The sequence below is a fragment of the Bos indicus genome, chromosome 17 (genome assembly GCF_029378745.1).
Source record: "Bos indicus isolate NIAB-ARS_2022 breed Sahiwal x Tharparkar chromosome 17, NIAB-ARS_B.indTharparkar_mat_pri_1.0, whole genome shotgun sequence".
Lineage (NCBI taxonomy): Eukaryota > Metazoa > Chordata > Mammalia > Artiodactyla > Bovidae > Bos > Bos indicus.
In genome coordinates this window covers 68,790,080-68,801,965 of record NC_091776.1, presented here as the reverse complement: position 1 = coordinate 68,801,965, position 11,886 = coordinate 68,790,080, and the positions used below count along the sequence as shown (strand labels likewise).

At 50.5% G+C, this 11,886-nt stretch overlaps 2 protein-coding genes across 2 annotated transcripts in view; one reads left to right on the top strand and one right to left on the bottom strand.

Moving 5' to 3' along the window:
* Window positions 1-256: 256 nt before the first annotated feature.
* Window positions 257-2,470, bottom strand: UQCR10 (ubiquinol-cytochrome c reductase, complex III subunit X). Its single transcript, XM_019977866.2, has 2 exons — window positions 2,259-2,470; window positions 257-520 (listed from the first exon to the last, which is right to left on the bottom strand). Exons 1-2 carry the CDS (start codon window positions 2,406-2,408, stop codon window positions 476-478), a joined length of 195 nt encoding a protein of 64 aa, XP_019833425.2. The 5' UTR covers window positions 2,409-2,470; the 3' UTR covers window positions 257-475.
* Window positions 2,471-2,692: 222 nt separating this feature from the next.
* Window positions 2,693-11,886, top strand: part of ZMAT5 (zinc finger matrin-type 5) — a 22,746-nt gene continuing 13,552 nt past the window's right edge. Inside the window, exon 1 of the mRNA XM_019977865.2 lies at window positions 2,693-2,842. The gene's annotated coding sequence lies outside the window, so the exon portion shown is untranslated. The remainder of the gene's footprint in view (window positions 2,843-11,886) is intronic.

Genomic DNA, 11,886 nt, shown 5'->3' with positions numbered 1-11,886 from the left:
ACAGCGCTTCCCTATGGCCAAGCCAGTTAGCTGTCCTCTGCGTGACTCAAGAATGCAGCTATTGGTTTAGAGGCCAAAGTTGAAGGTTAACACCTCCAGCTCTAGCTCACGGTGTGAAAACTAGAATTCTCTGGAAGTTAATGGGAGATCCAAAATAATGGAATCTGCCCTTCAGATGTCTGCAGAGGACTTTGAAGTGGTGTCAAATAACTGGTAAAGTGAAGAGCAGCTAGTTAAGAAGATGCAGAAGCAGGTCTCAAGGCCAATTTACATTTATTTGCTGATGACTCTGACTAAACATACTTCAAACATAGCAGAAGTTAAAGAGTCTGTCAGGGGACGCCATCTCCTGTCGACAGCTAAAGGTGGTCCGTGGAGAGTGACGAGAGCGTGTCTTCAAGCTGAGGCCGCGGCTCTGGGCAAACAGCTGGTGCTGGACCTGGTCCTTCTGGCCTGGACGGGGGCCTCCCAGGAGCTACTCCTTGTTCTCATACTTGTGCTTGATGTGCTTCCACAGCTTCTGCATTTTAAACACAAGAGCCACAAACGGAGTTTTGCTTCTCACATTGAACAAGGCCTCCCACAGCCCTGGACTTAAAACAAGCCTGAGAGAAACGCGTACCACATCCAGACAGCTTGCAGTGGGCAGTCTGGAAGCAATACTAGGCCTGACGTACACTCCTAGCATTTATAGAATGCTCTGAGTCAGTATGTGAAGGAAGGGGGAACGCATGACCTCACTCTACAGGTAACTGAGGTAGAGACACTAAGGGACCTGGGCCCCCAAAGCACACAATTATTAAGGAACAGAGGCTGGAAAATGTCTCTATTCTTGAACTCCCAGGTATTACTCCAGAGGTCCTAAGAGCCTGGTCCCCAAATACTTCACACTGAGCCATATTTTAACCTCATCAGACTTATGATCCCTCGGTCAGGAACTAGCTGTATTCTCATTCCTAAAAGCACCAAGAATGGGTGGATTATGACAACGTTCTGAGATGCCTTCCCCACATACTGAAATGGCCAGGGGAACAGCCTGCAAATGAACAGGAGCAGCACTTTCATAAGGACAGAAAGCTACCCTGGCCACAGGCTGTACATCAGGAGACCGAGCCTGCCTGGGCAGTAGGGCCAGACAGTTTCAAATTATTAACAGAGTGGTGGAACACAGCTTATTTGCCCAGGACGTTCCTTAGTATGAGCCATAAATTAAATACCTTAACGATATAAAGTCTGCAGAGCACCCAGCACAGTGCCTGGCACCCAGGGACTTTAAAAGGTGTTATTATTCTCTATCTTATGCTTCCACTTCCTCCCCAGGACTGTAGAAAGTGCTAGTTTTTGAGTGGTACCACCTACCACCTGTGGGCTTCCCTTGGCTCAGACGGTGAAGTGGCTGCCTACAATGCGGGAGACCCGAGTTTGATCCCTGGGTCGGGAAGTTGCCTCGGAGAAGGAAATGGCAACCCACTCCAGCATTCTTGCCTGGAAAATCCCATGGACGGAGGAGTCCGGTAGGCTACAGTCCATGAGGTCGCAAAGAGTCGGACACGACTGAGCGACTTCACTTCACTTCACTTCACCTACCACCTACTGCGACACCTTGCCAGCGTCTCATGGAATCCTCACAATAATTCCCTGAGATAGCTACTATCATTTCTATTTCACAGAAAAAAGTGAAGCTCAGAGAGGTTAACTCACACAAGTTATTAAGTCCCGGTATTCCCATCCAGGGATCTCCGCTTGTATACCCTCTCGATCCCCCTCACCCCTTAACCACTATTAATACCATCGCTGCCAGCATAGAAAGGCTTCGGAACTGAAAAGTGCTGTCTAAAAAGGCCAGCCCCAGTGTCTAAGAAGATGTCCTATTCACGGCCGTCACCCGCTCAAATGTGCCCTTGAAACCCTCAGACGAAACAGGGGGTCCCGGGTCCAGCCCTGACTTGCCACTGGCCTCCTGGTAGTGTGGCCCTAATAATCCTTTGCTCTCACTAAGCTTTTAGTTAGTTTAGGACAAGTGGGTGTGTGGTGTGGGAGACAGCGATACTAACAACCTCTGCACGGTGGGAGCTATTGATCCCGTTGAACATTTTAGGATTCATACCGGCGGGGAACGGACAGACGGAGTCTACAGATAGAAGACATCCAGGGTTCCCTTTACGCTACTCGTAAAGGTAGACTAAGTCCCGGCCCACCTCCACTCGCCCTGTCATCCCTCAGAAGGGCCCAAGGTCAGGGACGGTCCAGGCCCTCACCCCCTCGTTGATGTGTTCGTAGATGGCGTCTGCGCCTTGATCGAAGGCGCGCTCGAAGAACAGGGCGCCCACGACGATGGTGAGGGCGAAGGTAGAGGTCCTGCGAAACAGCAAGGAGTACAACCTCGCAGTCAACGTTGGGGCCGCCATGTTTGTCCGCTGCAGAACGAGCGCCGGCGCCGCGACGACCTTTCTCTCCAAAGGGCCTCCACGTGTAATGCTTTATGGGATTTGTAGTTCTTCTGAATCTCGGTGCTCGTCGTATTGAACTATGGAGGTAAACTGATGGCTTGCGCGGGATTAAGGTCTCCTAAAATCCAGATCATGGAATCCCAAACAGCTTGGCGGAACGTATTACTGAATTCTTCTTCTTAAGCATTTAAAAAAAATGATTTAATATTTTCACTACAACACCCAGAATCCCTCGCGCTTCCTCCACTTCCGCTCTGTTTCCGCTTTGATTCGCAAAGGTTTCTGGGAAGGGCGGGCCTCTCCCCAACGGGAGGACTACGAATCCCAGCAAGCAGTGAGGGCGTGAGGGCGCCGGAGGAGGAGCTCGGAGCCGTCGGGCCCCGCAGAACCAGGTATGTTCTGTGAAGGGGACATCGAGGGAGAGTTTCTCCTTAACCCCCGCGGGAGGACTTGGGCTCTTCCAACTAGATCGGCGAGCCCCGCGGCGGGCCGCGCAGTTTAACACGACGTGGACTGGATACATGGGCGAGGCCTGGATGCCCTATCTCAAGCTTGTTCCAATTCTGTCGCCTCTGTCAGCCCCAAGTCCAGGCCTAGAGTTGGAACCTGTGGCAACAAGTCGGGTCCAGGGGGCTGAATCCCTCTGTCCGACCCCCGGGGAAGAGGCGATTCTGCCCCTGCTTTCTATACTCCTCATCCCTGGGTTTCGCAAGCTGACAACCTGGCTTGGAAGACGGGAGACCTAGATCCACTTATTCCTTCTGGGGAATAGAAATAGCAAGAACTTAGGAGGACGAGGGCGATCCAGTAAATGTTTTCTAAGAGGCCCTGGGCACAACGCTGCGGATCCAGCGGTGAACAAGTCCCTGCCCTCATGAAGCGCTCCTTCTAATGTGTGTGGGGAGGGGCAGTAATAACAAGCAATACTTAGAAGAGCAGAAGACAGGTTGATTGGGGAGGGAGTGGTGGTAATATTTTAGCCAGGGTGCCCAGGAAGACACTTAACCTTAGACCTGAGTGAATGAATAGTAGCAGTTCAAACAGGAAAACATTGGTGCAAAGGCCTTGAGACTGCTCTGTCCTGGGGTGTTCCAGGGGAAAAAGTAGAATGGACTGTGAAGAGCTCAGATCAGCTCATATCTGGCCTTGTAAGCCACAGTAAAGAGTCTTATTTTTCCTTATTGCACTAGGAAGCCACTGATGGGTTTTAAGCTGGGGTGTGACATGATCTGATTTACTTTCAAGGTCATTTCTGGCTGCTCTCCAGGGATCAGACTGAAGAGGGGAAGTTGCTGTGGTGGGAGTGGAGGCTGGATGGTAATTTAGATTAGGGTGTGGATTAGAGTAGTGATCAGATTTGGAATGTATTTAGGGGGTGGGTCAAACGGAACAAGCTGACAGATGCATGTAGGGGGTTCAGTTCAGTTGCTCAGTTGTGTCTGACCCTTTGCACGCCGGGCCTCCCTGTCCATCACCAACTCTCGGAGTTTACTCAAACTGAGGTCCATTGAGTCGGTGATGCCATCCAACCATCTCATCCTCTGTCATCCCCTTCTCCTCCTGCCCTCAATCTTTCCCAGAATCAGGGTCTTTTCCAATGAGTCAGCTCTTCACATCAGGTGGCCAAAACATTGGAGTTTGAGCTTCAACATCAGTCCTTCCAATGAACACCCAGGACTGATCGATCTCTTTTAGGATGGACTGGTTGGATCTCCTTGTAGTCCAAGGACTCTCAAGAGTCTTCTTCAACACCACAGTTCAAAAGCATCAATTCTTCGGCGCTCAGCTTTCTTTATAGTCCAACTCTGACATCCATACATGACTACTGGAAAAACCATAGCCTTGCCTAGATGGATCTTTGTTGGCAAAGTAATGTCTCTGCTTTTGAATATGCTATCTAGGTTGGTCATAACTTTCCTTCCAAGGAGTAAGCATCTTTTAATTTCATAGCTGCCAGCTACACCATCTACAGTGATTTTGGAGCCCCAAATAATAAAGTCTGACACTGTTTCCACTGTTTCCCCCATGTATTTGCCATGAAGTGATGGGACCGGATGCCATGATCTTAGTTTTCTGAATGTTGAGCTTTAAGCCAACTTTTTCACTCTCCTCTTTCACTTTCATCAAGAGGCTCTTTAGTTCCTCTTCACTGTCTGCCATAAGGGTGGTGTCATCTGCATGTCTGAGGTTATTGATATTTCTCCCGGCAGTCTTGATTCCAGCTTGTGCTTCCTCCAGCCCAGCGTTTCTCATGATGTACTCTGCATATAAGTTAAATAAGCAGGGTGACAATATACAGCCTTGACATACTCCTTTTCCTATTCGGAACCAGTCTGTTGTTCCATGTCCAGTTGTTACTGTTGCTTCCTGACCTGCATACAGATTTCTGAGGAGGCAGGTCAGGTGGTCTGGTATTCCCATCTCTTTCAGAATTTTCCAGTTTGTTGTGGTCTACACAGTCAAAGGTTTTGGCATAGTCAATAAAGCAGAAATAGATGTGTTTCTGGAACTCTCTTGCTTTTTTGATGATCTAGCAGATGTTGGCAATTTGATCTCTGGTTCCTCTGCCTTTTCTAAATCCAGCTTGAACATCTGGAAGTTCACGGTTCATGTATTGTTGAAGCCTGGCTTGGAGAATTTTGAGCATTACTTTACTAGCGTGTGAGATGAGTGCAATTGTGCGGTAGTTTGAGCATTCTTTGGCGTTGCTTTTCTTTGGGATTGGAATGAAAACTGACCTTTTCCAGTCCTGTGCCACTGCTGAGTTTTCCAAATTTGCTGGCATATTGAGTGCAGCACTTTCACAGCATCATCTTTTAGGATTTGAAATAGCTCAGTGGAATTCCATCAGCTCTACTAGCTTTGTTCTTAGTGATGCTTCCTAAGGCCCACTTGACTTCATATTCCAGGATGTCTGGCTCTAGGTGAGTGATGTAGGGGGTACCGGAAAGAGAAATCGAGGATGACATCAAAGTTTTGACTTCAGCAACTTAAAATCAAAGGAATGATTTTAGCTTCTCTTTGGTCATGTTAAGCTTGAACTGCTCCTTAGATGTCAAGTGGAGGTGGTTGTTATTCAGTCGCTAAATGGTGTCTGACTCTTTGTGACCCCATGGACTGCAGCACACCAGGCTCCTCTGTCCTCCACTATCTCCCAGAGTTTGCTCATATGCATGTCCATTTAGTGGGTGATGCTGTCTAACCATCTCATCCTCTGCCGCCCTCTTCTCCTTTTGCCTTTGATCTCTCCCAGCATCAGGTCTTTTCCAGTGAGACAGCTTTTTGCATCAAGTAGCCAAAGTATTGCAGCTTTAGCTTCATCATCAGTCCTTCCCAGGAACATTCAAGGTTGATTTCCTTTCCTTGACTGGTTTGATTTCCTTGCAGTCCAAGGGACTCTCAGGAGTCTTCTCCAGCACCACAGTTCAAAAGCTTCAGTTCTTCGGTGCTCAGCCTTCTTTATGGTCCGACTCATATCCGTACATGACTGCTGGAGAAACCACAGCTCTGACCACGTGGAGCTTTGTCGGCAAAGTGATGTTTCTGTTTTTACTACGTTGTCTAGGTTTGTCATGGCTTCCCTTCCAAGGAGCAAGCGTCTTTTAATTTCATGGCTTCAGTCACTGTCCACAGTGATTTTGGAGCCCAAGAAAGTAAAATCTGCCACTGCTTCTGTGCAGAGGGTACTAGCGATATGAGTCTGGAGTTCAAAGGAGAGGTCTGAGCCAGGGATAAGTCATTTGTGTAGGTGTGGCATCGAACAGCAGGGACCGGACTGGAAACCTGGATCCACCTCTGACTTGTAAAAGCAACTGTAATGCCTTATTAGGGGATGGGGAGGGAAAATGTGAAATGCTCTATAACCATGACCAGTTATTTTCTATTTGCAAAGCATCTTGGTAGCCCGTTGGGGCAGGAGGTTGTGAAGCTTCTGGGAAAGAACACTTGTATCTTGCTGACAGCTAGTCTGGCTGATGGTGAGTTAAGAGGAGGGAGGAATTATTTTAGGTGAGCTGGGTAGGGACCACAGGGAGTTAAGGTGTGGCTTATTTTTATTTTTTTGCCTTTTTAGTTAATTCTCATTTTGGAGCAAGACTTTATAAAAAAATCAAATTTTCTTTAAGCTATTGCTTTCAGTTTAGAAATTATTATTCTATGTGTAAACCTAAAAAAATAAGAAAAATAACCTTTACTTTCCCTTTGATTAATATTTGAACTTAAGTTGAGCAAACAAAATTCCTTTTAACATTCAGCCCTATCTTTAGCCCAATTACATTCCCTTACACATTTAATTCCACTTATACATTTAATATATTTGATTTTCCTTTTAAATACTTCAGAGATATACCCTAATAAGTATAATATCCCCAGAATACTTAAACAATTAACTAGAAAAGCCAGTAAATTAAATTTATAAATGTGATAAATTTTAAGTTATTGTAAACAGTTTGATACTTTAAACAGACTTAGTCATGTTCTCTTATGTCACATTTTCTCATTCTGGGGATTCAAAAAATACTGGTTCCATCTCTGTCATGAGATGAGAACATGGGGGGCACTCTTAGAAGCTTTTCTAGCACCCCAGGTGTTGCGTGCAGGAGTTTAATACGCAGCCAGCGTTTCCAACCATTGCTAACTCCTCAACTTAGAATAACAAGTCTCATAGAATCACTGACAGGTAATTTATCAGTCGTATGCTTGTGCTCGGCCACTCAGTCATGTCAGACTCTTTGTGACCCCATGAACTGTAGCCCGCCGGGCTCTTCTGACCATGGGATTTTCTAGGCAAGAATACTGGCATGGGTTGCCATTTCCTCCTCCAGAGGATCTTCCTGACCCAGGGATTGAGTCCACATCTCCTGCATTGGCAGGCAGATTGTCTACCACTGCACCCACTGGGAAGCCCATTTTATCAATTATCTAACTACAAGTTTTAATTTTTATATATTTTAAATTGGAATCAATTTAATCAATTCCTGAAAAACCATGCTTTTCTCTTGTATACTCAATAGAAATTCTTTTCAGTGAGATACTTTTAAATACCAAGTATACACTGATTATTAATAAACTTAGGACAAGAACATTAATACAGTAATCGAGAGAAATTTGCATTCTAACCAGGGAGTCTAGCACCCCCTAGCAGAAAAGTGTTTGAAATCCAGTCAAAGAAAAGTGTTTTATCCACTTTTCTGAGTTATGCTTTGCTTAACTCAGATTATTTGAGCAAATTATTTGCTCTTCTACCTCTATTTTCTTTTCTAAAAATTGATTGTCTACATTAATCAAATTCCATGAAAAGTGAAAGTCGCATCAGATTCTTTGCGACCCCGTGGACTCTACAGTCCATGAAATTCTTCAGGCCAGAATACTGGAGTGGGTAGCCTTTCCCTTCTCCAGGGGATCTTCCCAACTCAGGGATCGAGCCCAGTTGTCCCACATTGCAGTGGATTCTTTACCAGCTGAGCCACAAGGGAAGCCCAAGAATACTGGAATGGGTAGCCTATCCCTCCTCCAGCAGATCTTCCCGACCCGGGAATCAAACCAGGGTCTCCTGAATTGCAGGTGGATTCTTTACCAACAGAGCTATCAGGGAATCCCAGTCAAATTCCTTACATATATCTTTAAAAAAGAAAAAAAAGGTGTATTCATTTGTTCTTTTTTACCGTGCTGGGTCTTCATTGCTGTGCGCAGGCTTTCACTCCTTGTGGAGGGCGGGGCTTCTCTTTGTTGAGGAGCCCAGGCTCTAGAGCGCAGGCCTGGTAATTGTGGCATATGGGCCTAATTGCTGCCGTAGCATGTGGAATCTTCCCGAACCTGGGATCGAACCTGTGTCCCCTGCATTGGCAGGTGGATTCTTAACTGCTGGACCACTGGGGAAGTCCTCTATTTTCAGTTTTAAACTCTCCTGGAGTGTGACAGGAGACTTAGCTAGTAAGAAAAGTGTTTTATCCACTTTTCTGAGTTATGCTTTGCTTTCCGGTCAAGTCGGGGTTTCAGCACACGGAGGGTGTTTGTAGACCAGCAGATTTCCAACTGGGACACGAATTTGGGGGCTGTGTCCACCCAGAGTGACTGCCTTCAGCAGAGGCTGCCGGTGGCATGCAGGGGAAGAGAAGGTTGATGAAGAGTGGAACCTCAGTTCTCCAGGCTTTTGTTTCTTCGGGGTATCTGCTGCTGCTGCTGCTAAGTCGCTTCAGTCGTGTCCGACTCTGTGCGACCCCATAGACGGTATCTGCTAGGGGGCTGCTAGACTCACTGGTTAGAATGCAGATTTCTCCAGATCTGCTGAGTCAGAATTCCTGAGGATCCGGTTCAGGAGGCTTCATTTTTAATAAGCTCCTCACCAGGAGCAATGGAAGAATTTGAGGAGTTGTTTTCAGAGGGTTGATCTGATGCTGCCCAGGGTGGGCTGAACTAAGGAGGCTGGTCCAGAACCCGCCTGCCAATGCAGGAGACATGGGTTCGATTCCTGGTCTGGGAAGATCCCTTGGAGAAGGGAATGGCTACCCACTCTGGTATTCTTGTCTGGGAAATTCCATGGACAGAAGAGCCCGGCGGGCTATAGTCCATGGGATCTCTGAGTCAGACATGACTTAGCGACTAAATAACAACGACAAACCAGATGTTATTGAAATAAAAATGTGAGAAAAAGGAAATAAAGGGCAGGGGGAGGCTGGTCTCCGTGTGAAAGGGTGAGATGTGACTTGGGCAGCCGTGGCAGAGAGTCCTGTGGTATTGGGAGCCCAGGCTTGGGGGTGGTGGGGGGAGGGTGGAGAAGGGAAGGGCAGAGATGTTTTGGAATTGGGGCGTGTGGTTCAAGAGCCTCCTTCGGGTGATTTTTTACCTCTCCTCTTTGGAGCTCTGTCGTTTCAGGAGGTCAGGATGAGAGAGCTGCGTGGTTGCTACAAGACCCCGAGGGCATCTGAGGGAGACCCTTAGCATCTCAGGGGTCCCATCAGGGGAGACATTTGGGCCTCCTAGGCGCTGCTGTTGGGGCTGGGTCCCAAGCAGGCAGTCTGCAGGCCTCCCGTGTGGGGCGGGTCTGATGCCACCGACTCCAGACGGCGGGCATATGCGATGCTCCTAGTGGGCGCGCCACAGAGCCGCCCTCTGGCTGAGGTTTGCTGTTTACCTGGGGTCTGGCGGTGCCGTAATCAGAGGAAATGACAGGTGAGCCCGAGGGCAGCGTGTGGAGAGCACAAGCCTGAATCATTACAGGCTGCCTCCCAGCCCCCGCGGCCGAGCTGTTGGCTTATTTTAGCCTTGTGCCAAAGCCAGCTCTGGACCCGAGCTGCTCGCGATAAAAGGAACTGAGAATATCAGTAGCGCAGCCTCGGGGGGGGGGGGGGGGCGGCGCTGGGCCCCGGGCGAGAGGCGGCCCCGCAGCTGCAGCAGGTGCCTGGGGTGCGCCCGCCGGCCCTCCCGCAGCGCTCGGGTTGATGAGAGGCCATCAGGGTCTCTCCCAGTCGCGGCTTTGAGCAAATTAGGAAGTGAGTGTTTCTGAATGTGTGTCCCCACCTGTGAAATGGACGTCCTGGTGTCTGCTCAGGGGTCTGTGAGGATCAGGCAAGAGAATGCCTCGCGAGTCAAATCTGACTCTCTTTTCTTCCCTTCTCCTCCTCCCCGCATCTAAGCTCATTGGTCATCCTTTCCTCGAGCCCGCCGGGTGTGGGCTAAGTGGGCCGGGGGGCTCTGCTGGGGACAGAAGCCCTACGGGGAGGGTGGCAGACTCGTCCTGGGGGGCTCGTGTCCCTCTTTTAGTCCTCATGCTCGTCCCCATATTCAAGCTTATGGAGAAGAGGGTGGGTGAGCCGGTGAGCAGGTGGCGCGAGGCCTCGGGCAGGTGGGCAGGTCCCTCACTCGTCCCAGCAGCCACGCTGTGTTTGACCAGGTGCAGCCTCCGGACGGACAGACAGCGCTCTCTGCCCTGGTGGAACTGTCTTCTAGCGGGGACGCAGCCCGTTTGACAGTAAATCAGCGTGTGAGACGAGCTCTGGAAAACAGAGCAGGTGGCGAGAGGGACAGACGTGTCTGCTGCTGAGACTTTGGCTGCAGTTTTGAATCGGGGGAGGAGTGAGCCCCCCAGGTGACGATGGCAACAGCAGTCACAGCCTCCACTCTCTGCGGTGGTAAATTCACAGCGGCGGCGGGGTTCCCGTTTTCTAGCTGAGGACAGACCCTGGGAGGTGAAAAGGACTTTCCAGAGGTCACCCAGCTGATAAGCGGTAGAGCTGGAACTCAAACCCAGGCCTGTGTGACCCCAGAAGGTGGTCCCCCCCAGCCTTGCCCTCTGCCAGTGGTCACGAGGAGCCACTCTGTCACCTGGCACAGGTCCAGGGAGCCAGCAGATGCTGTCGCCACTGCAGACCTGGTCTCCAGGAGTGGGCGGGCAGTGCCGCCTGTGTTCCCGGCGAGGGAGCGGAGCCTGGTCCTGTGTTCCCGGACGGGGCTGTGCTCACATGGTGCAGAGCGTCCTCGGAGGACGGGGATGAATCACGGCTGCGGAGAGGGCCCGCTTACTCAGCACCCCATGCTGGCATCTGGGCGCCAGGACATGGCTGGCCGTCCCCACCCCCGCCCCTGCCCTGGCCTCCCTCTCAGGACTGCCAAGTGCGGTGGTGCAGGCTGTGCCCTGTGCAAGGACTCCTGGCACGCTCCGCCTGCCGAGTTGTGTGTCTGTCCAGAGGGCTCTGCAGCCGCAGCCCCTCCTAATGTGCGCCGGACACTGGAGCAGGAGGTCGGGAGCCCTGGAGGTTCACACCTGGGCGGTACCCGGCCAAGGTCACCTTGCTGGGGGCCAGCTTCTGCCCAGGGACAGGGCCTCTGCCTCCTGGGGTCAGGCCTGTGAAGGCGGCAGGAAGTGCTGGCCCCTGTAAAGCTGCTCTACTCCCCCAACCGTGTTCCGGGGCACGAGGCGGGGGGTGGGGGGTGGGGGCCGCACAGCTGCAGGGCAGGCGGGGGTCTTAGGCTGCCATGGGGGCTGCGAACTAGTCTCGTGCCCCCTTGTGCTGGGTGCTGCGGACGGCTCACTTCCCCTCTCCTGGCCTGCTTTCCTCATCTGTATTATGGAGCAGCTGATCACAGAGGTCACTTGGGCACTGATACCCTGGCTTTTTGGAGGCCAGCAATAATGATGGTGATGACGGACAGTGTCTCTTGAGGGCCTGCTGTGGGCCAGGCTCTCTGTTATGTGTCTGTGTGTGTGTGTGTGTGTGTGTGTGTGTGTGTCTGTCTGTCTGTCTGTCTGTCTGCTTTTAGAGATCTCCTGGCCTAGCTGCCTACCTCCTGCTTTCCATGTGGGGAGACTGAGGCCTGGAGAGGGCACGGGACAGAGCCACAGCCTGGCAGAGCCGGGATGGGATGGACAGCTGAGCACTTCCCTGCCCAATGAGGGGTGGCTCGGGTGGGCAGTGGGGAGGAGGCATGGGTGGGTGTT